This window comes from Artemia sp. Qi Xiang Cuo, chromosome 21 (assembly GCF_049724085.1).
Source record: "Artemia sp. Qi Xiang Cuo chromosome 21, ASM4972408v1, whole genome shotgun sequence".
Taxonomy (NCBI): Eukaryota; Metazoa; Arthropoda; class Branchiopoda; order Anostraca; family Artemiidae; genus Artemia; species Artemia sp. Qi Xiang Cuo.
This window is the reverse complement of record NC_142814.1, coordinates 37,566,192-37,589,333: the sequence shown is the minus strand read 5'-3', so window position 1 is coordinate 37,589,333 and position 23,142 is coordinate 37,566,192. Positions and strand designations below refer to the sequence as shown.

The window sequence follows — 23,142 nt, the reverse complement described above, 5'->3', positions numbered from 1 at the left end:
GCTATAAAGTCAATAGTTTCATTGATAACATAAAACATAATCTCGAGAATAAATATATAAGGAGTATATTGCCTGTGTGATGTTAAGTAGGTAGTTATCCAGTCTTGTTCCAATACTAGGATATTTTACTTTTATTCTGAATGAAATATGTGTGATTATTTGCAGGGCCTTGAAACTTGAAAGGGCCAGAAGAGCACCACGGTCAAACAGCACCACCCCATCTGAAGCACAAAATCGAACACAGGTAAACTTAAGCGTATTTAGGATAGCTTAATCAGCTTACTGACAAAATTCTTAAAGTTAATTCATGTTTTTTCTAAAATGTAGATGGGAACCAGTGTTGCCACTCGACCGGCACCGCTCCGCGGCTCCGGCCTCGTCAAAAAGCGGCATTTCTGCGGCTTCCTTGAACCAAAATGCGGTAAAAACCGCGGCATGCTCGAAATTCTCGGAAAAGCTGTGGTTTTTCTTTTTTAGAGAGAACGGGTGAAAAATCTCGCTGTAGTATGAATGTTGATTCAGTGTCAAGTGAAGTGAGGTAGAGATCGGTCATGAATTTGAGAAAACACGTGCTGTCTATCCTACTTTTCAGCGGTCAAAGGTAAGTATGGTTAGCTCAATCCGTGAACACACATTTGTCGTTAATCGTTTTCGTCAAGCACGCAACAGAGGTAAAAGTGCAGAGGTACCACAGCAGGGAAAGTCCACGGTGGGAAAATCGTATAAATGTGAAGTGAATAGTGAATAAATTAAAAGCGATTTTCCCTTGGGTCTTCAAGCCCATCCAATTGAATAATCGATGGGTACCTAGATTCTAGTATCTCAGCCTTTTTCAATAATTGTTTAATTAAAATCAATATCAAAATCTTCAAGAAGGAGTTTTCAGACAAATAACACAAGACAAACAAACAAGACTAATTTCATACAAATAATACAAGACAAACAGACAAGATTAATCGGAATCGGACTGTTCACGTGTGTCACAAACAATATCTTTGGCCAGATCATACACAATGCTTTGGTTCAAAACGTTACAGTCACGAGAACAGGCGCTAGCCTTCACTTTGAGTAGACGCTTGACTAGTCCGGGTTCTAGCTCTAGCACTGACTTGCCCGAGTCAAGCCCTCCTTTAGAATTGCACTTAAGACCACACTTGGTTTTCAGTGTTGCCGAAAGAGTCACTGCACTCAGTTGGTTTCGCTTATCAGGTTTCACTTCCTTGAGCAAACTGAAGAGACGCTCGGCAATAACGTTTGAGAAAGGGAGTGAGAAAAAGTACTGAACCATTTTCTGGACATTTGGGAACATCCGACTATGATTTGGTGACTTCGTTTGCAAGATGTGGCGCCAGTAAACGACAATGTCCATGTCATCTACGTCAGGGAGATCGACAGTACTAGGTAGAGCTACACTCGGTATAGACCGCCATTCCTGCTCTAGCTTTGCTTTTTTCCAAAGTGCAGAATCGTAGTAGTAGAAGAATTGACGAAGACTGGGAACTTTGAATTCGTAACTAGAGCTCGGGGTAAGCAAGTGTACCAGGTCGTAGATCTTTTCAGATAATGGAAAACGGTCAAGAATCTTTTGAACAGCTTCGACGTAGAAACCCCTCGCAGAGCGACGAATTTGGAGACTTTCCGCTACAAAACAACCAGTGATAACTTCTCTCGTTTCGAGCCCCACAAGGAAATCGTACCCTTTGTAGCCGATATAGACATTTTCGTCGGGAAGATAGTTCAATTCGTCATGCGGATTGATGTCAAAAGGGTTGACTGTTCTAACATATGAAGGCTTCATAAAGTTCATCTCTTCTAATGTCCGAGGAAGTTTTTCCACCTGGGTTTTCATGAGGTGAATTAGGGGTTGTTCAGACTGGAAGATGGTGTTGAGCTCATTCAGCTCTCCCAACACGTACTCGACAAAAAACATCATAACCCTCGAGTATGGGTTGTTTAGTGTCATTCTTACATGATCATTAGCATGCGATGGATCATCAACTACCAACGAGTCCCAGTACAACGTAAGAGTATCCCACTGTTCGAGAATACGGCGTACACAGTTTTGAAACGACAACCAGCTTGTTGGAGCCAAAGCAAGGAATACGTGCTGTTCTACTTGAGTAGAGACTTGAAATTCTTTCCTATATGCATCTTGGCGTTTTGCACTGTGCCTGAGGTGATTGCGCACAGCCCTAAATAGATCTTCGAGACTCTTGGACAGTTTTTTGCAAGCATGACTTGCAACTAGGGCACACAGATGGCAGCTACATTTCACAACTGTAACCCAGGGATATTTCCCTTCAACAAGCGTTTTGACTGAGCGGTTTATCCCCATCATAGCATTCGTTGTGTCAGAGCAGAATCCGATCCAGTTTTTTTAGAGGAAGACCCGCCTTCTTGACATCATCCATCACCTTCACTAGCTGGCTGAATAGACCAGACGCTGATCCGTCGCTGATTTCGACAAGAGCGAGCAAATCTACCTGCACATTCATTGCTTCGTCACAAAAGCTGACACAAACAGCAAGTTGTTTGGCTACTGAGGAATCTGTGGTGTCGTCAATTACTACGGAGAAAAGATTTGTTTTGAGGTTTTCAAGAAGCTTTTCATGAAAATGAGGGGCCAACGCTTGTCAAGCAATATTAGTTGCTACCAATATTAGGTTCTACCAAGAGTGGCCTGGCTTAGAAGATCTGGGCCTAGCATACTTTTCACAAGTTTCAGCAAGTCTTCAGAAAGCGAATAGGGTAGATCGTGCTCAACGAGAAATGTCACTAGTTTCGCCTCAACAGTGGCCACTCTTTCGATTTTTGAATCACCAGAAAAATGAATAGGTCTTAGAAGACGAAGTTATCCACGCTTTTTTATTTTCTTCGTGAGCTTTGGTCTGTTTGTGCCTTTTTGCGTCGTGTTTCCCTTTTTTACAAACGAAATCCTTTTTGCAGTAAAGACAGTGAGCTAAATATCCACTGTTTTGACTGGTCTGCACCTTTCTTTTCTGTAACCATTCATTAAAGTCAGATTCTCTTTCCCACTCAGTCTTGTATCTTTGGTCTGCCCTTTTCTTTGTGATCCTTGGTTTTTTTTTGGAGGGTTCACTATCGTCCTACTCTTTATCACCGTCCTCATTTTCCTAATCGATATCTATAAATTCTGCCATTATATTGTAGCACGTTTGGTCTATAAACAAGAGAAATATTTAGCTAGTATTGATCCTGCTAGTCTTTGATTTACAATAATATAAATATGGGTCTTGATATTATCGTAATACCATGTTATAACATAATACTATGTCAACTTATGGGCCGTTTTAGGAAGAACTATCGTATCGGTTATAACTAGATAAAGAAAAAACAAGGTTTATTTTAAACTGATAATAAGGAGAAAAATTAAAGCTCAAGACAAACAGATATTATTCAGTAAATGAATGGTTGCCCCTTCTCAATACCTTGCTCTTTGCACTAAAGTTTGACTTGTTTGTCCCAATTTTTTAAAAACGGCTGCTGAAATACAGTTTAATTAGTATAGGAGGCTGTTTTTGTAAGGGCTAACAGTTTTAGCGTAAGGAGCAATGCATTGAGGAACGGGCAACCCTTCACATATGGAATAATTTCTGATCGTTTTGAGTTTTAATGTTTCTCTCTATACTTTCAGTTAAAAAAAAAAATTAGCTTTTTTTAGATTTCTGATCGTTTTTCAAATAATGCCCTTAAATCCGGTTCATCTTTCATGAAATATACCCCTCCGTTACGGGAGACCCCTCCGTGGAAATTGCATTTAAAGTAACGTGCACCCCCCCCCTCCGTCAAATTCTCTCCGGATAGTTCCATCCGTACTTATAATCCCCTTCCCTGTAAAATTTATTGCGGGCGATTCAATATTTAAAATCCTCCGTAGCCGATTTTCATTTTAAAAAAAACCTAAATCTCTAATCAGTTTCTCGCTTACCTCAGAAATGCCACCTTCTGTGAAAATTTTCCCCCGAAAATCAAAAAACGTGGAAAATAACCCCTGAATAATTCCCGTGGAACATATCCACACGCTAAATAGAATTGGTAAAGAGAATGTAAGGCAGTTAAAAATAATTTCGTATAGGACCTTTGTCAAATCTCCCCTTGTAAAATTTTCCCTGGAAATTTTACCCCCCCCCCAAATATCTCCCCAAGAAAGATTCTCCCTATTGAAATCAACCCCAAGCAAAACCCCCCCCCCCAAAAAAAAAGTCTGCATAATTCCCAGTAACGAATACTATTCATAAAAAATAGGCAAATTTCATAGCTTGACCCGGACTGGGGGTGAGTCTTTTTGCCCCCAAAAGACATAGTTATTGGATCTTTTAACTATACTGAACAAAATGGCTATCTCAAAATTTTTATCAGGTAACTTTGGGGAAAAAAGGGTGTGCAAGTTGCCCTTCAATCTTTTTTGATCAATATGCATAACAACAAAAAAGAATATCTTTCAGCAAATCAACTAAAACAAGACCTTTGCTGTGGGGGAATTTTATATCTTAAAAACCTTTGCAAGAGTGTACTCAACATTCTTGTAAGATTTCTTAGTGAACAGACGAACATTATAATAAAGAACGATGTTGGGGCAATTTATTGTTGTTTTTTTTTTTTTTTTTTTGGTTTTTTTTTTTTTTTTTTTTAGACCAGGGCACTTTGTATCGAGGGAGTTGTCGTAGAAACTTGGAAAAGGGATCATTCGATTGGAAATTGGAGTGGCTTGTGCTCTTTTTAATAGTTGAAAGTGATTGGAAGGCAATAACACCCCTTTCACAAATGAATGTACATTGTCAGTTTAATATACATGTACATACATACATGCATGTATTATTTGATTTATTAAATTTATAAAAGTAAAAACATTTATATTTTTTTCAGTAAAGTGCAAATTTTGTTCTGGCCTTGGAAAGGCATAGGGGTTTTGCGTCCAACTTATGTTAATTTCTGCTCGTTTTGAGTTTGACTCGGTTATTTATTGTAATGTCTGTTCGTTCTAGGTTTCCTTTATTTAGCGATGCTGATTTGTTGTAGTTTCACGCTTGGTAGATTATTTGATTTTATTTTTGTTCATTTTTCCTTTAATGGAGTTCTTTACGTTTCTTTGAAAAACTTATTATGTGGAAAAAGTTTTTTTAATTAATCTGCAAAAACGCGTCGTATAATATACGCAAAAACGCGTATAAATATATTGTCGTATAATAATAATATTTATGACCCACTCTATAGGTTTAAGATAGTGGAGTAATCAAAGGAAAGAAATAGAGAGAGTACAAAATAACACACACAACAACAAAAACCACGCAATGAAAAATTCTGTTTCTAAATCTGAATAGTAAAATTTTTTTTACCGAAAAGGGCTGAAAGACCAAATAAAATGCGTTACTTCGTTGCTATGACTTGGGCCCATGCTGACTTGGACACACATATTCAAGCAACGAATTAAACGGATACGTCAATTACGATCCTAACAATCCTGACAAACATTTTTTAGCCGGACATATATTTCGTTCGGAATCGGGCTGAAACCGAATAATTTGTTATACGTATATTTTTATTTGAAGTTAACTGGATATTGGGAATAGGGGCAAGGAGATACACTAAACTCGTTTCTGAGCTTAAATTTTTCACCAGACAGGTAGCTCTAGATTCCCGGAAAAACCAGAAAATTGGCAAAAGACAAGATCATTTCAATTGGTATCGTCAAAATATACATGACTTATAAAGGTAATCATACATACTGAATCCGAATCTGAACTTGGTTTTCTCAGTGGATTATCCATTCGGCCTTAATTTGTTTCTATATATTTAAGAGTAAAAATGTTCAACGAGTCTGACGAAGACTGGATTTAGCGAAGGCGAAACCTAATATTTGGATTAAATATTGAATTTTTGGGATCCCATAGAACCTATGGTCTTGTTTTTCACTTTCACAGAGTCACATTCAGTTATCAGATATTTTGCGCCCAGCCATCCGCGTCGGAGAGTAGAAACGCTGGACACAGTCGACAAGTGCTAACAAGGAAATTGTTAATTGCGAAAAAAATTATATTTCTTAGCTGTTTCATAATCGTGATTTTGATGATACCATATGATGAATTCGAATTTTGAAATGATGAAGTAACTGGCAACTAGTTAAAACACGCATTTTGGTAAACAGAAAACAGATCATAGAAGCCGCCCATCCCCTATGATAGGCCAGTACTTTTTGGCTCAATAAAATCTTTCGGCCCTGATTATATCCCGGGCCATAAATACTTGGCGGGAGGAGGGGCACCCCCCCCCCCCCGAATAGTGTCGGCCCGTCGTTAAAGAGTAGCCGAGTCTACGGGCAGCGCCGCTATTTTTTGTGAAAACAGTCATTTTTTTACTTGGAAACAGTAGATTTTCCTTAAAATCAGTCGGTTTCTTCTTGAAATTAGTTATTTTTCTTAAAATCAGCCGAATTTTTGTGAACACAGTCGTTTTTTCTCAATATTAGTCGTTTTTATCTGCATAAAGGAGTCGGTAAAAAAGACCAGCCAGTCGATAAATACCTCCCCCCCCCCACATTTTGGCTAATGACGGTTCTTACGACGCTTAGGCTACTTAAATATAGTTACTACTTACCATCAGACAATCCTGTGAAATAAGACAAGTCTGTTTCGTCCTTATTGCTAACTTGACAACACTTGGGCTGAGCTGACAGAGGTCAATGAAGTCATGAGATGAACTGAGAAACTCGAACGTCAAAGTTTCGTCAAACCCGCAAAAATAACTCAACCCCATTCGAACGCACTGGCCTCCCAGGGAACAAGCTGCCGACGGGTCATTATTTAAGGTCAGTAGTTGACTTCCGCGAAACGAGTCGGCCGCGTCTTTGAAATCCCAATTTTATGCAACAAAGACATTTGCGAAAGACAAGAAACTTAAAGTTGGACAAATTTTACATACGGGAACAAATGCGGTATAAAAAGCCATTTCGCGGCATAATCACGGCGTGCGGCATGGTCAAAATTTTATGCGGCATTTCCCTCAGAATCATGGCGTAATGCCGCGAAATGCGGCATAAGTGGCAACACAGATGGAAACCTTTATAATTTGCAGTATGGTAGTATGCAGTATAAGTTGTCACTTGGAACTAACAACATCGATTAGCTCAATGCTATCGTAAAAAAAGTTTAATAGGATCCTAAAAGAGTGCAATCCTAAAAGAGTATACCTTGACCTTGCTGGGGGAAGGGGAGCGTAGAAGACAAGAATATCGCAAAACAATGGGTATTTCAAACTCCCCTTGCAATGAGAAATCATTTTAGCTAAATGAAATAAATATATTTAATTATTCCAAGCATTATTTGAATAAGTTATTTGTGGACTAAACAGATAATAATTTTAAAAATTGGAAGCCAAAGGTGAAATGTATGGACTGAAAAAGTTAAAAAGTGCACTTGCAGTGTTTTGGGATTGCAGATAGGTTTGCCATAGCAAGCATCCATGTGTGCCTACTTTTTTGTTTGAGATTTTTTGGTCTAAGCTCGGAATAGGCCTACACATACTTTCACGCTTCCGGTAATGAAAAGATTGGTTTACGTCACAGTTGCAAACCAATGAAACAAAAGCACACTTTTACACATGGAGTATTAGGGAAGTAATCTCTCTTTTTCTCTTTGATACAACCGTGATATTTTTCTCAATAGAGATTATTGTTTATATGTAGCCTTAATGTGTTAGGTTCGCTTCGTTAACCCTAAGTAATATGGTTTTTGTAGATATTTGTTTTCTTTGGGTTTAGAAGTATTTTGACAGGTTTTATACCCCTAAGTTTGAAGAGGGTTGTAAGAATAGCAGTGGATTTGGTCTCGAAAATAAACAGATATGCACTTGAATTGAAAAAGAATAATTTTGTCCAACTAAAAGAAGGAAGGAAAGACAAAAATTCACCCTAAAGAAATTATCCTGAACATTAGGGAGAGGGGGCTACCCTCTCTTTTATGCTAAAGTCTGGATGTCCTTTCTAACTCTTTGTTTTCACATGCTACAATTTGTGGAAAAGCGCATCTTGAATGACATATTTATTTTGCGGAAAAAACATAAATGTTTGGAAGCATAATCCGAAAAAGTCGCAATTATCCTCACTTCATCTTACAGAAAATAAGCTTCAATTCACCTGCTGCTGCTAAACTTAGAGATTACTACGCGAAAAAACGAAGGGTAGTTTGCAAATTATAGAAAGACAAACAATTGAAGGATCAGCTATGCATTCAATTCTTGAGGAAGTTTTTTCTAATGTGTTGACAAATTTCAACGTTTATTATTCCCATTCTTTCGCAAAAAGGCTAGTAAAGATCTTAGAAAGTTCTTAAAATCCCTGCACTTTTCTGTTAAATGCATCCTTTTTCCGAAAGGGTGGGGTATGTACCACTACAACACAGTTTTTAGCCATCATATAGGAACAAAGTATTGTTTTCATTTAAATTATCCCATTAGGGGAGAGGGCGACATTTTTACAATGCTGGACAGCCCTCAACTAATAAAATTTCTACTTAACCTAGGAGGGATAATTTTGAGCCTATTTTATTGAGTTGTATCCTTATTTTTTATTTGAATTCCATAACTTTACCAATTTTATATTGATGTTAGTGTCAGGGTATGAACATAGGATTCGCTCCGGATGGCAATGTTTCAAGTGGTTGGCTCCGAAAAGACAAACAGAAAAAATTGGTATGACATTCACAACAATGAAACAATCATAGAAATTTCGCGATAGGGGGGGGGGGTCAAAAGTGTGCAAAGGCCCCCCTACCCCCTTTTGTGTTTATTCTAGCTACTGTACCAGGTTTTTATCTGTTTTTTTTTTATTCTTGGTCTCATTTTTTTCTTTGCCTAGGGCTAAGCAAAATATTTGAACATCAGTAGAAACAAACATTCATCGTTTTATATTTATTTCCATTTTGTTTGGTTTAGTTTAATCATTGCTTCTGTCGCCAGTCTTATTTGCTATGTCTAACCAACATGGTGTTGAGAAAAATCATCGTCAATATTTTCTTATCTTTATTATTTTCTTATAATTGTGTCAAAAAGATAAATTTTTTCTTGGTTGTTTGTTTTATACCTTTAAAACCTGGCCTTCTTGTAATATTGAAGGTTTCCCACTAAACCGCTATTTTTTATTTTCCAATATTAATTACTGGTTTTATCGGCTTAAATCAGCATAAAAAAGGAAATATTTTTAACACGCCAATTTCACCAGCAATTTGATAATCTGTTACAGGCGTAGTATTGAGCCTCTGTTTCTGCCGCTTGAGAATGACCACCCAAACTGAATAATTTACTGATGTACTTTGTTAATGGGCCTAATCAATCTAAAGGAAAAGAAATGTTGACAAGCAATTGAACGGTCCATCAATTTTTTTTGTGATACATTTTTTTTTATGTAATGATGTGTTCGTTTTATTTCCGCTTTTTATGCATAGAAGCCATTACTAATCGTTAAAAGGGGAACAGATTAGACATAACTTCTTTGGTGAGTGTTTGGGGGGTTTGAAATGTGTGTGTGTGTAGTCCGGATTTCTTTTTTGTCTAGAAAAGACGAGGACAAGCCTACACAGTAACGCTTTGAAAGCACGCCACGTTCTTGAAAGGTTTTATGGGTTTTCTGGCCCTTCGGATGGAAGATACCTTTCTTCTCTTTTGTCGACGCCCACGGCACAATGTCAAAAAAATAAATTGAAAAAAAGAACGTGGCTGATAAAAGAAAAAAATAGGATCAAAATTGATATAGCCTGCAAGTGATCATTCACAATGCTAAATTATGTGTTTGAAGTATGTAGATTGAGATGGGGGGGGGAGGAGAAAAAGAAAACGAGACAGGTAAAGGGATAGGGAGAGATAAATAAAGAGATAGAAATGGAGAGATAAAGAAAAGGAAAATCAGAGAGATAGACAGGCAAACAAACAGAATTGCTTGGAAAAACATACATTTATATCCATTTGACATAAAGGTACTTATTTTTAGCTTTTGTTAAGATCAGTATACCAACTGATACCTTACAACCAGTGAACGTTCTTAATAGTGTGCTGCCAAGGACTGCTAATTGCTTTAAAAAATACTTAGGGATTTCAATAACTATCTAAAAAAAATTAGCATAGTTCATATACACAGAATATTATTGAAATCGTGGACAGACACTATTTCTTGCGGGGGTGGCGGTCAATTTTCTATACACCCAAGATAGACAAATTATGCACGAAAATGGAATAACTCTTAAAGTCTGAAAATTCTAGGGGGGGGGGTACTGCCAAAGGCCTCCACATTGTATACCCTCCTTTCTAGGTACGCCCGTAGACACCTCTCTCAGAGTTAAAATTGACTGATATTTTACTTTCATATAATGTTGTCTGACACAAATTGGATTTTCTTTTCGTTTATTATTAAATAATAAAAAGACAAGTTTTTTCTACTGAAAATAAGTAGCAGTATTAAAACTTAAAATGAACAAAAACTATTACGTATATGGGGAGGGGGGGGGGTAGCACCATCGTCAATACCTCACTGTTTACGCTAAAGTTCAAATTTTGTCCCAATTCTTTAAGAATAACTCCTGAATCACAAAGACCGTTTAATAAGAATAATAGTACTAAAGCTCTTTTAATAGTACTATAAAAAAAACTTAAGCGTAAAGAGCAAAGTATTGACGAGAGCGTGACCCCCATCATATACGTAATAATTTCTGTTCGTTTTAAGTTTTAATGTTGCTTCTTACTTTCAGTTGAAAAAACTTGTTTTTTTATTTAATTCCTGATCATGTTTAAATAAAGCTGGGAAATCCAGCTCCCCTTCTATGCAAAATTCCCTTCCCCCATGAGAAACTCCTACATAGAAAGATCCTCAGACGTAACCCCACCGACCCCCCGTCAGAAAAATCCCCCTGGAAACGTCTGTATACCAATAACCAATCATGTAAATGGGGAAAGTTCATAACTTGCAGCCCTTCCCCCGGGACTGTGGGTGGTTAAGTCATGCTCAAATACATAGTTATTAGATTTTTCGACTATTCTAAACCAAATAGTGATCTTAAAATTTTGATTGAGAGAATTTAGGGAAAAAATGAGCGTGGGAGGGGGGCTACCTGCCCTTCAATATTTTTGGTCACTTAAAAGGGCACTAGAACTTTTGATTTCCGATCCAATGAGCCCTCTCCCAATCTTCTACGATCGCTGGTTCAATATGATCACCCCTAGGGGAAAAAATAAACAAACACGCATCCGTGATCTTTCTTCTGGCAAAATAAATGGAAAATACCACATTTTTGTACATAGGAGCTTGAAACCTCTACAGTAGTGTTCTCTGTTACGCTGAATCTGATGGAGTGATTTTCACTAAGATCACTTTAGGTTGTGGGGGTGTTTACTTTCTTTTTCAAACTTGGGCAAATTTTCTCGGGCTCGTAACTTTTGATGGGCATCATTAAATTTGATGAGTTTTATATATTTGGAATAACTATAAAAAAATTATTCTTTTGATTCATCTCCTATTATTGAGCCGCATCGCTCCTTACTTACAGTTCGTTGTAACGAACTGTTTGATTAATACACAACGATTTTTTTTTAATTTTCTCTTCAACCATTCATTATCCTATCAACAATGCTTATTAAAAGGAATTGTTTCCTTAATTAGATCAAAACAAATGCAAACTCTTTTCTCTAGTTACAGCTACAGAATAATGTGTTACCGATCTTTTTATAAACCGCCACTTCTTAAACTTTTTTTTTTAAATAACAACTCCAAACCATCTTAACTAATTCGTCAAAGTTGATTGCCTTGTGTATGATAGGCCGTGAGCTCAGGTCAGGGTTTCCGCTATCACCAAATATTCTAGGGATTCTCCAAATTTTCCCAAAAGGCGCTTGGTTTCTCCTAAATCTCACCAAGGACAGACGGTCGTAAATACAAGAACACAACTGTTTGCTTTAATGCTTATTCCAAATGATGCTGCCATTTGAATTTCCGGTCATGGATTTCTAAAGTGATTTGATAACAAAATTTATATGCTACTATCTAAATAACCGCAAGGTTTCCGTTCTATTATTATTTTCTTTTTTTAATTAATATAATTCAGAATACACCACATTTACCATAACAAAATAGAGGATCTGTAATATCTAAGGGACGGCTAGGGAGAGCGAGTTAAAATTTTCAGGAGGTGTTGAGGGGTCAAGCGAACCTCAAGTTTTGACTTCAGGGAGGGGTAAGTGGTAAATCTAAAGTCACTACGGTGTCACCAAAGCATATCTGGAATATCTTTGGAAATTTCTTTTCTATTAGAATTCTTAGCTTATCTGTTAACAATTTTCTTGCTCTCTAATGCTACAAAAACAATAAACCCGTCGAAAAACAAAATCATTTATAAGCATTTCCCAAAGTGTTGAGCTACTAGCACCATATTGGCCCTTCTGAAATGATTGGTATCCACTACATATCATTTTGATTGTTATTTTGGATTTTTTTATATCCAAAATATAATATTTAACAGCTGAACACAACTTTTTTCACTTAATGTAAGTCCTGGGAATGAGTCAATCGATTGGCAGTTTGACGTGTTTTTTCTTCAATGAGTATACAAAAAAAGGTATTAATCAATAGAAATGCCAAGAAAGGTTTTTTATCAAAACAAGGGGGGGCTAAAAAAATCTAAAGGGCAATTGCCCCCTTTGATCGAAAGGCCTGGGAATGAGTCAATCGATTGGCAGTTTGAAGTGTTTTTTCTTCAATGAGTATACAAAAAAAAAGGTATTAATCAATTTAAATGCCAAGAAAGTTTTTTTATCAAATCTAGGGGGGGCTAAAAAAATCTAAAGGACAATTGCCCCCTTTGATTGAAAGGTCTAGGAATGAGTCAATCGATTGGCAGTTTGATGTGTTTTTTCTTCAATGAGTATACAAAAAAAAAGTTATTAATCAATAGAAATGCCAAGAAAGGTTTTTTTTTCAAATCTAGGGGGGCTAAAAAATCTAAAGGGCAGTTGCCCCCTTTGATTGAAAGGCCTGGGAATGAGTCAATCGATTGGCAGTTTGATTTTTTTTTTCTTCAATGAGTATACAAAAAATAGGTATTAATCAGTAGAAATACCAAGAAAGGTTTTTTCAAATCTAGGGGGGGGGGCTAAAAAATATAAAGGGCAATTGCCCCCTTTGATTGAAAGGCCTGGGAATGAGTCAATCGATTGGCAGTTTGATGTGTTTTTTCTTCAATGAGTATACAAAAAAAAAGGTATTAATCAATTGAAATGCCAAGAAATGTTTTTTATCAAATCTAGGGGGGGCTAAAAAAATCTAAAGGACAATTGCCCCCTTTGATTGAAAGGTCTAGGAATGAGTCAATCGATTGGCAGTTTGTTGTGTTTTTTCTTCAATGAGTATACAAAAAAAAAGTTATTAATCAATAGAAATGCCAAGAAAGGTTTTTTTTTCAAATCTAGAGGGGCTAAAAAATCTAAAGGGCACTTGCCCCCTTTGATTGAAAGGCCTGGGAATGAGTCAATCGATTGGCAGTTTGATTTTTTTTTTTCTTCAATGAGTATACAAAAAAGAGGTATTAATCAGTAGAAATACCAAGAAAGGTTTTTTTCAAATCTAGGGGGGGGGGGCTAAAAAATATAAAGGGCAATTGCCCCCTTTGATTGAAAGGCCTGGGAATGAGTCAATCGATTGGCAGTTTGATGTGTTTTTTCTTCAATGAGTATACATAAAAAAAGTTATTAATCAATAGAAATGCCAAGAAAGGTTTTTTTTCAAATCTAGGGGGGCTAAAAAATTTAAAGGGCAGTTGCCCCCTTTGATTGAAAGACCTGGGAATGAGTCAATCGATTGGCAGTTTGATGTGTTTTTTCTTCAATGAGTATACAAAAAAGAGGTATTAATCAGTAGAAATACCATGAAAGGTTTTTTTCAAATCTAAGGGGGTGGTTAAAAAATTTAAAGGGCAGTTGCCCCCTTTGATTAAAAGGCCTGGGAATGAGTCAATCGATTGGCACTTTGATGTGTTTTTTCTTTAATGAGTATACAAAAAAGAGGTATTAATCAATAGAAATACCAAGAAAGGTTTTTTCAAATCTAGGGGGGCTATAAGATCTAAAGAGCCATTGCCCTCCTTGATTTACAGACCTGGGAATGAGCCAATCGATCAAAATTGCTCTGTTTTATTGGCCGAGCTGTACAATATCCCTTTGACAATAAGTTTCAAATCCTGTCCTCAGAATTACCACGCTTCGAGTTTTCTTTCTAGGATCTTTAAAGTCTATGTATGTGCCATAGTCTTGTATACTAACATTACTAACACATATTTTTTTCTCTCCCCTTTAATTTTGTTTTCTTCTTTTTGTTCTTTTTGTTTTGTTTTGTTTTTCTTATTTTGAATGCCAGACGCCGCCACAAGCAGCAGCTGCTGTACAAGCTCTTTCAAACGCGGGAGGTTTCCTAAAAAACCTGTTTTAGTGATAATTTGGATTTATATTAAAAAGAATTGTTTTGTAAATGAGTTGAAATGGGTCTTATTTTGCCTTTTTTATTTAAATTTTTGCTGGTAATATAGGTGTTTTTTATTGTATGAATCGTTGGTATGATTGAGTGAACCCCGGCATATTCATAAAGGATGTCTCCCCCTCCCCCTAGAATGATGAATGCATTTTATGAAAATTAAAAGATTTTCAGTGTAAATTTGAGCTGTATGTTTACTTTGGAGCTAAGTTATAACAACAGATGCTAAGTTTTGGGAAGCAAAAATGACCAGACAACGTGTCTATGTCCATTTTGGTTATTTCTAATTCAAGCTTAAATTCTTTTATATCTTTCCAGAAACAGTTTTGAAAACAAGAGATCTCTTTGAATATTTATCCAAAAAAGGATAACAATAAGGTGTTTCTTACGTGTGTTTACAAAGGGAGTTTTAATTATTTTTTAAAAAGAATTACAACCACAAAAACCAATTATTCAACTCTGATTCATAACAGAATCGAACTAAATACTCCACAAAATGATACAATTTCATTAGATAGTAAATATTGTGAATTTGTAAAAAAGGTAAACTTTTGCGACAATAATAGTGAACGGTAACTTATGTGGAGCAAAAACCACGATTATGTTAAAATCAAATTATGTGGAGCAAAGTAAGTTATGTGGAGTTCATTCCGGTTGATGTATCTGATGAAAGCATAATTTTCTTATTAGAAATAATTTTGAAAGGGAAAGATGTTTTGGTTATTTATGCGAAAACCAAAAAATCAATTGGGCACTTACGCATTATGTCGATCACACTCAAGAAGTGAAGTGAAGTTAATCATAATGAAATAAAAAAATACATGATGAATATATAATACTTTAGAAACAAAATTATGGAAACTACAAAAGGGAATTATGGACAGCAAGCCACCAAGAATGTATTATATTAAATACCAAACCAACTCTATATATTAAATATTTAATTAAATTATACCGAGAACACTCAGAGAAACTGGTTTTACAACAGATCAAGAACAACGGTGTGGTCGATATAATGCGTAAATAATATGAAATGTAAATTTTTACGAGAACTTAAAAAGGGAAATTCTCTTTAATAAAAAAATCAACGGCAATAAAAATAATTTTTCAACTATCATTTGAAGCAAAAGAAAACTCGATATTCAACTGCAAGAGGCCAATTTTTTCATTGGGGGGTCGTGAAATTCGGCTATTAAAGTGAAATTTGATTCCTACTTAACCTAGTTATAAATTATGCCTATGGAACTAGTTTAAGATTATACTTTCTAGGAGGGGAGTCCGAGTTCACTGGGTTACAGTTGTATGCATATGAAAATAATAAACAAGACCGTAACAAATAGAATTCTTAAGGTTTTCTTAAAAAAATGAATTTAAAATAGGAGCTTAAAAATGGGAATTAAAAAAAACTGAGACCAGTAACGAAAACACTGAAATATTGCTTTCAACTAGTTATGTGGCAAATTTCTTAAGGTAGCTCAAGATTAAGCAAACCTTAATTTAAAAAAGAAATTGAAAATATGAGTGAAAAATAGGAATTATAGAAAATTAAGATTAGTATCAAAAACGTCGCACATTTTGCTTTCAAGTGGTTATGTAGCAAATGTCTTTGAGGCAGAGAGAATTTTTAAGTTTTGGCAAAAGACAAAAGGATCAGCATTGTTGCCTTAGATGAATATAGAATTTTATCAAAATAGAATTCTGTATTGCATAGAATTTTTAGCTCTTTAGTTCATCATAATGTAGTAAAGAAATCACACGGTTTTTACGCTATTTTCAGCAATGAAAATCCTCAAGAAACTACCTTCAGTACTAAATAGAAATACAAAGACACATTCTCCTTAATTGATCAAAAGCAGAAGCAAACTAAATATTTACTTTTTTTAGCCTTTTTTTTCATCTGATGACAAAAATTCAGCTTTAGAAGCAATTTTCGACTTCTCTCAGAGCTCAGCTTAAAGTAATCCTTCTTTGGAAAGTAATTCGAATCTGAATTCCTCGAAATATTTTAAATAATAGTTGTATGCATAAAAAAAAGTTATAGTCGCCAAAAATACGAGATACTATCTAATAATGAAAAATATCCAGTTAATTCCGTTCATACTAATACAAAACATGCATTTTTAACTAGTTAAAATTTTTTAGATTGTATAAAAAATTACAAAACTTAATACAACAAAAAAAAGCTTTATTTAAGACTAAAATTAAAAATTTCATAAAGGAACTCGGGTTTCCTGTGATTTAACTATGCACAGAAAGCTAAATAATGAATAACAAAGGACCTTTGGAAAAAATTAAGACCACTGAGAAAATATTGCTTTCAAAAGGTGGTGTCAATTGGGAGAGGGAGTGGGTCAGGGTACTTGTACATCCTTCATTGATTCCCCCCTTCCCTCTGGGTTTGTAAAAATACCTCTTTTGGGGTATTCTCATCGAAAAACATTTGTTTTTACTGATATAATGGAAAAAACGACAAATCCCCCTCCTAGATTTTGAACAATACATTTTGCCCCCTCTATTTTTTGATGAAGTGATGACATTGCTTTCAACTGGTTGTGCATTTATAAATGAAGATGATTTTTAAGACTAGGCAAAACTTCAAAAGAATTGTATGCATACCACATATCTTTCTTCAGTATATTTCTTTCTAGTATATAAAACCTACAATTTTTATTTATTCTAAAATAGTAAATAACTCAAATGTAGTCTGGCACGCGTATTTGATAATAAAAAGCCTTAGTTAACTAGCGTTCATACTAACACGAAACCAGCATTTAATTAGCAACAACTTTTTATATTTGTTACTTAACAATAGCATTTTGTGAGAACAACATCTGGTAAAAACCACTTTTAACCTCAACCAAATTAGAATTGCGTCTGACAGTACTGTTTTCACAATGAAAAAACAGTTGAGGGTATTTTAATGAATTTTACTTTATTTTGATGGTAAATTGGTATTTTTGGTAGAGAGAAATGCTAGAATCATAAAACTGGCTGTAAAACGTAAATTTTTGCATAAAGACGAATTTTGCAGTAGCTGAAAAGATAATATATGTCATGTTTTCTAACCTTTCAGGACAACCAAAAAATAAAAGATTTTTGGTCTTCCAACAAAGCGTTTGAATCGTGTGCCACAATCCACACGCTCGATCGTCATTTCTATCCCCCTAATGGTTAGAGATATGAAAATTCTGACTGGACCAATAAAACTAGATTTATCAGGCAACTTTTGCATGAAGAAGAATATTTAGTAGTTGACAAGAACGCAACTAATTGCGTCATAATTCAAAAACTGACATATGCCAGTTTCCTATTTCTTCATGAAAGCAAAACAAAAAACAAATCGTATACTCTTTTAAACTTAAACATACTCTTTTTGTATAAGGTTAGAGTGGCCTGCCAGTTCACAAAAATTTACGAGGGGGGGGGGTAAATTTTTTTAAATCTAGAGAGGAAGCGATTCTTTTGTTTTTCTTAATTTTATCACCGAAAAAAACAAAAAAGGTATTTGTCAGCTAAAATGCCAACAAAAGATATTTTTCCAAATTCAGGGGGTATAAAGTTGAGGCAAATTCTCTTTCCGCCCTCCCCAATCCGACGTTCCTGGATAGAAATAAGAAATCCTAATGCTCCAATTGATTCCTAATGCTGATTTTTGTGTATGTAAGGTACTTCGATTAAACGGTATGTCTCTCTTGGTCGATTATTAAAGCAATCAAGCAATAAATATAATTTTATTTTTTAGTTTCGTTTACTGGAAGACACAGTTTCATTTTTTTTTCCTTTTTTTGATTTTTTAAATGCCAAGATCTGCAGCGTCAGTTGTTACTTGATAATGTGCTATTAGTATTTTAGGAGTAATTAATTATCAGTTGCATGGGTGATTAGTATATGCTGTATAAGTGGATTTTCCAGAGCTACCACTGCTTCCTAAGATGAGGAATGTGGCTAATCACTTTCTCAGCAAATGTTGCACTAGCTCTCATTAAATGTTGTGGCAAAAAAAGTGCCACCATGAGATTTTTCTAGGTTGGTGGGGGAGAGGCTAGTACTACCACAAGTTTTGTTTTACTATTATTTTAATGAAAATATTTCTCATTTTTTGTTTTAGTACAGGATAAAATGTCTTTATTCCCTGTAGCGGGTCACTATTCTCACTGGCCATCCCCTGGTGGTAAAAATCCCTTTTTGATAACTTAATCTCTTGATAAACGAATAAGACAAGACTGTGTCAGTATTTAGAATTTTAGCTGACTAAAAAAAATATTACCTGATAATTTTGTTTCTTAAAATATGGATATGCTGGGGGTTAATTAGATAGTATGATTGTAAAGAAAGAATGAAAACTGAGAGAGAAGAGAGAGAAAAATATTGTTTAATAACAACTAGCACAGTTCCGTTGATTTTTTAGTGTACTGGTTTTGAAAGAAGATATCATTCTGTCGTTGATATTGTTGCTAATTATGTTGTTTTTAATGAAAAATCACTGTAATGCTGCCTTTTGAATATACGTCTTAGAATCTAAATTATCTCTGGTTTGTATATGACTTATTCGTAAACTGGAAAATTGACACTCAAAAATAAAGAAAATAAAGATTTTCGTGAATTAGACCCGGGTTCTTGTAAAAACTAAAATCTGTTTTATTGCTTCAAACAAAATTATTTAAACTACTTCCAAAAATTTTGAATTTCGTTACTCCTAATTCCTGTCTTAATTAATGTAATGAGTTGTCTTAATTGTCGAATAACCCTAATAAAGACCCTTCATTAATGGATAGTATCGTGAATAAGGCGAATAACGCTTATAATGCTAAAGTATGACAACATCCTATTTGTCTTATTCATCCTATGATGGAAGAAAATGTCGGCTAAAGGTGAAAATGGCTATTGGTTCGAAGGGAGACAGCATGGTGATTGCACATTATACATATTAACAAGGAGGAAAATGAAAGAGAAGAGACCATTGTCTTTACTAATCCTCTTATAGAAGGCGGTTAAAGAATCTAGGGAAAATGACAACATTTAAATATAATAATTTTTACGCGTATTTTTCCAGCATTGACGAATATTTGATCCTTTAGCCTTGCTTATTACTAAATGTCACTAAATAGCATAAATATCACTAAAATAAGTTTATAGATTATCTTTGTTGTTATATCTAAAAAATTACCTGAAAGTATATAAGGGTGTAATAAATAAACAAATGAAAACGGTGGTTCAAATGAAAAAGGGTCTGGTAATCCTTCTATTTTGTAAAAAAATTTATATATTAAAATTTTATTTTATTTCATTATTTTGGTTATCCTTCGGTTTTGTTGGGCAGTTTTTTCAGTTTTCTGACTAAATTAGGAAGTTATATTTGGTAATACATTTATTTTTATTTTTTTTACTTTTTTTTTTCCTGGTTTTATTTTCTTTTTTTTTTTTTTTTTTTTTTTTTTTAAAATAGGTGGCTGACGGATGCTTAGAAGAAATTCAGCGCGAGATTGAAGAGTGTCATGCAGTATCTGTGCAGCTGCAACAAGACTGTGAAACTAAGATAAGTGACCTTGAATACGAGATGTCTCAACTAAAAACTGAAACGGTGTCGCACAATGAATTAATGAATAAAAAAGAACAAATAATCAAATCATTAAACGATACTCTAAACAAAAAGAATGACGAAATAACAAAAATGGAAAGTATAATCTCAGAAATGAAAGAAAAAGAGAATAATATGAATTGTAGAATGAAAAGGGTAAAATACGAGTCTGGGACGATTGCTGATGCTTATAAAGAGCAGGTTGAAAAATTAAGACTTACTCTAGAAGATTGTCGGTTACAGCTGAAGCAGAAGGATCACAGAATTCATGAGCTAGATATACTTTTAAGAGTTAAAGAAGAAAAGATTGAAGCCCTTTCAGCTGCTCCTAAGGAAGAAATAGAAGATTACAGTATGAAAGAATTTAAAGGTGAACTAAAAATAAAGGAGAGTGTCATTGATGATCTGAGGCATGAGTTGGCAAATGCCAATTTGCTGGCACAGGAACTGAGGGTGGACCATAAGCTTAAAGATTCTTATGCAAGTGAATATAAAACAGAAATTGAAAATAAAACCGTTGAAATTGAAAATTATCGAACAATAATTACCGGTTATGAGGATAAAATAAAAAAACTAGAAAGTGAAATGAAAGAACTACATTTAAATGAGCAATATTTATCACGAAGCTTAGAAACAAAAAATAAAGAAATATTTACATTGAAGGAGGAAATATTAACGACAGTGGAAGTTCTTAAAGATATAGTTAATGATGGAAAGGCTGTTATAAGTGAATGTGAATTAGAAATAAAACAAGGTGAAACAACTATAAATGACGTGATTGCTAAGATAGAACCTTTAAAAAGAGAATTGTATTTGAAAGATCAGATTGTTAACTCACTAAAAGTCAATTCTGAAAGACAGAGTCTGCAGATTATGGAGCTAGAAAATACTATCAAAGAATTGAAGGAAGCAGTGCCAACAGTGAATTTTGAGATAAGTAAAAACAATAATATGGAAGGAAGGTTTGAAAGTGGAAAATGCGCGAGGGAGGATGCTGCAGCTTTAAAGGAGGAATTAGAAGTAAAACGTGGGAAATTCATAAAAATGGATAAACGAATAAAATACCTTGAAGATGAATTGAATAAGAAATCTGAAGAAAAACGTCATGTGCCAGATAATTGGAGTTGTGAAAGAATTGAAGAACTAGAGGAAGCATTGAGGGAAAGTGTTAGAATTACAGCCCAGCAAGAGTTAATTCTGGATGAAGTGAGGAGGGAAAAGGATAGTCTAACAGCACAGGTAAATATGTTTGAAGTCAAGAACTAAAAATTGAGAAATCAAGAAATCAACTAAAAATTGAGAAAGTCAAGAGCTAAAAATTGAGAAATCAAGAAATCAACTAAAAATTGAGAAAGTCAAGAACTAAAAATTGAAAAATCAAGAAATCAACTAAAAATTGAGAAAGTCAAGAACTAAAAATTGAGAAAGTCAAGAAATCAACTAAAAATTGAGAAAGTCAAGAACTAAAAATTGAGAAATCAAGAAATCAACTAAAAATTAAGAAAGTCAAGAACTAAAAATTGAGAAGTCAAGAAATCAACTAAAAATTGAGAAAGTCAAGAACTAAAAATTGAGAAATCAAGAAATCAACTAAAACTTGAGAAAGTCAAGAACTAAAAATTGAGAAAGTCAAGAAATCAACTAAAAATTGAGAAAGTCAAGAACTAAAAATTGAGAAGTCAAGAAATCAACTAAAAATTGAGAAAGTCAAGAACTAAAAATTGAGAAATCAAGAAATCAACTAAAAATTGAGAAAGTCAAGAACTAAAAATTGAGATTTCCGGCAGATGTTTTTTTTTATTGGGTTAGTGGGGGATAGGGTGTGTCAAGTCTTCAAATACTTTTTCAGGATGGGGGGTCAAATATCTGCATATTACCTTTTTCAAGACGCTACATACGCACTTTTTATGTTTAGTAGAAATTTAACGAAAAATTTTGTGTTATTTTATATAGTGTTTTATTTAGTTTATTTTATTTAGTGTTAGTTATTATATAGTGTTATTATAAGTGAAACATTACTATAGATACTTATTAATTATTTGAATTAGACCTTTATATATTTACTCATTTATTAAAAAATACAGTCTGATCTATACTAGGGGATTTGATGCACGTTCGAAATAATATGATTTGGTATTTTCTTAAAACTTAGCAAAATGGCAGGCAGTGCAGGACACAGTTCCTCTGTGCCCTTGTGTTTGTTTGCTGTGTTTGTTGTATTCCGAAGCATATGCAACAAATAATCTGCATTCAAATTGTGACGAATCGACTGTTTAAATTGGTTTGAAACTGTGTTGAAAGAAACTTATGATGGAAAATAATGTTTTTCATAATATAATAATAGTTAATTATCATTAAAAAATAATGGATAGCAAAAATTACTATTACTATCATTTATATACAGTATATATTTTGTGTTAATTCTTGTAGGATTTACAAGTGTAAATAAGATAAAGCTTTTTACCCAGCTGTAATGAAAAAAGTTCATCCTATTTATCCTTTTCTTAATGGATTTCCGAAGCAAGCTCTCTTGCCTTTTTATATTTGTATATTAAATATGATTTCCCTGATATTTATAAAAATTGGTTTTATCCAAAGTATAAACGGCAGGTAAACTAAAAACACTGACTAAGACGGAAAAAGTTGCATTTGAGACAATCTTGGATAATGCCACAATTCAAACTAGATAAATTTACAATTAACTTGTCTAAATATTGACTAGTGACTAATTATTCTTGTAACTTAGACAGTGTACTGCCTAAATTATAACCTAATCTTTGAGTGGCATGTGCTATTCTTTCTTAAGTACTTCCTTTTTGGTCCTTGAGTCCTCAAAGTATATATGGACGGCTTTGACCTGATGACTTGAATTGCCGTTTGTTGGTAGTCCAAGCATTTATCTAAGAAAAAAATTAAGTAAAGAAAGAAAACTATTTTTTTTAAGTAAAGAAAATGTATAAAATCTGTTGGTCCGGTCTAAAACTAGCCCGTGATTGACGGCAGATTATACGAATGTTTTATTGTTCAACCTCTTTCTAAATGA

General features: G+C 34.4%; 1 protein-coding gene across 4 annotated transcripts in view; it reads left to right on the top strand.

The window, feature by feature from the left end:
- The window catches only part of brp (ELKS/RAB6-interacting/CAST family member bruchpilot), a 381,921-nt gene that overhangs the window by 319,726 nt on the left and 39,053 nt on the right, over positions 1 to 23,142 (top strand). For all 4 annotated transcript variants that reach the window (XR_016143547.1, XM_089107019.1, XM_089107018.1 and 1 more), the window contains 2 exons: positions 166 to 244; positions 19,968 to 21,338. Coding sequence is in view for 3 of the 4 variants with exons in the window: in XM_089107019.1 (XP_088963145.1) it covers positions 166 to 244; positions 19,968 to 21,338 (1,450 nt within the window). In the remaining variant the exon portion in view is untranslated. The remainder of the gene's footprint in view (positions 1 to 165; positions 245 to 19,967; positions 21,339 to 23,142) is intronic.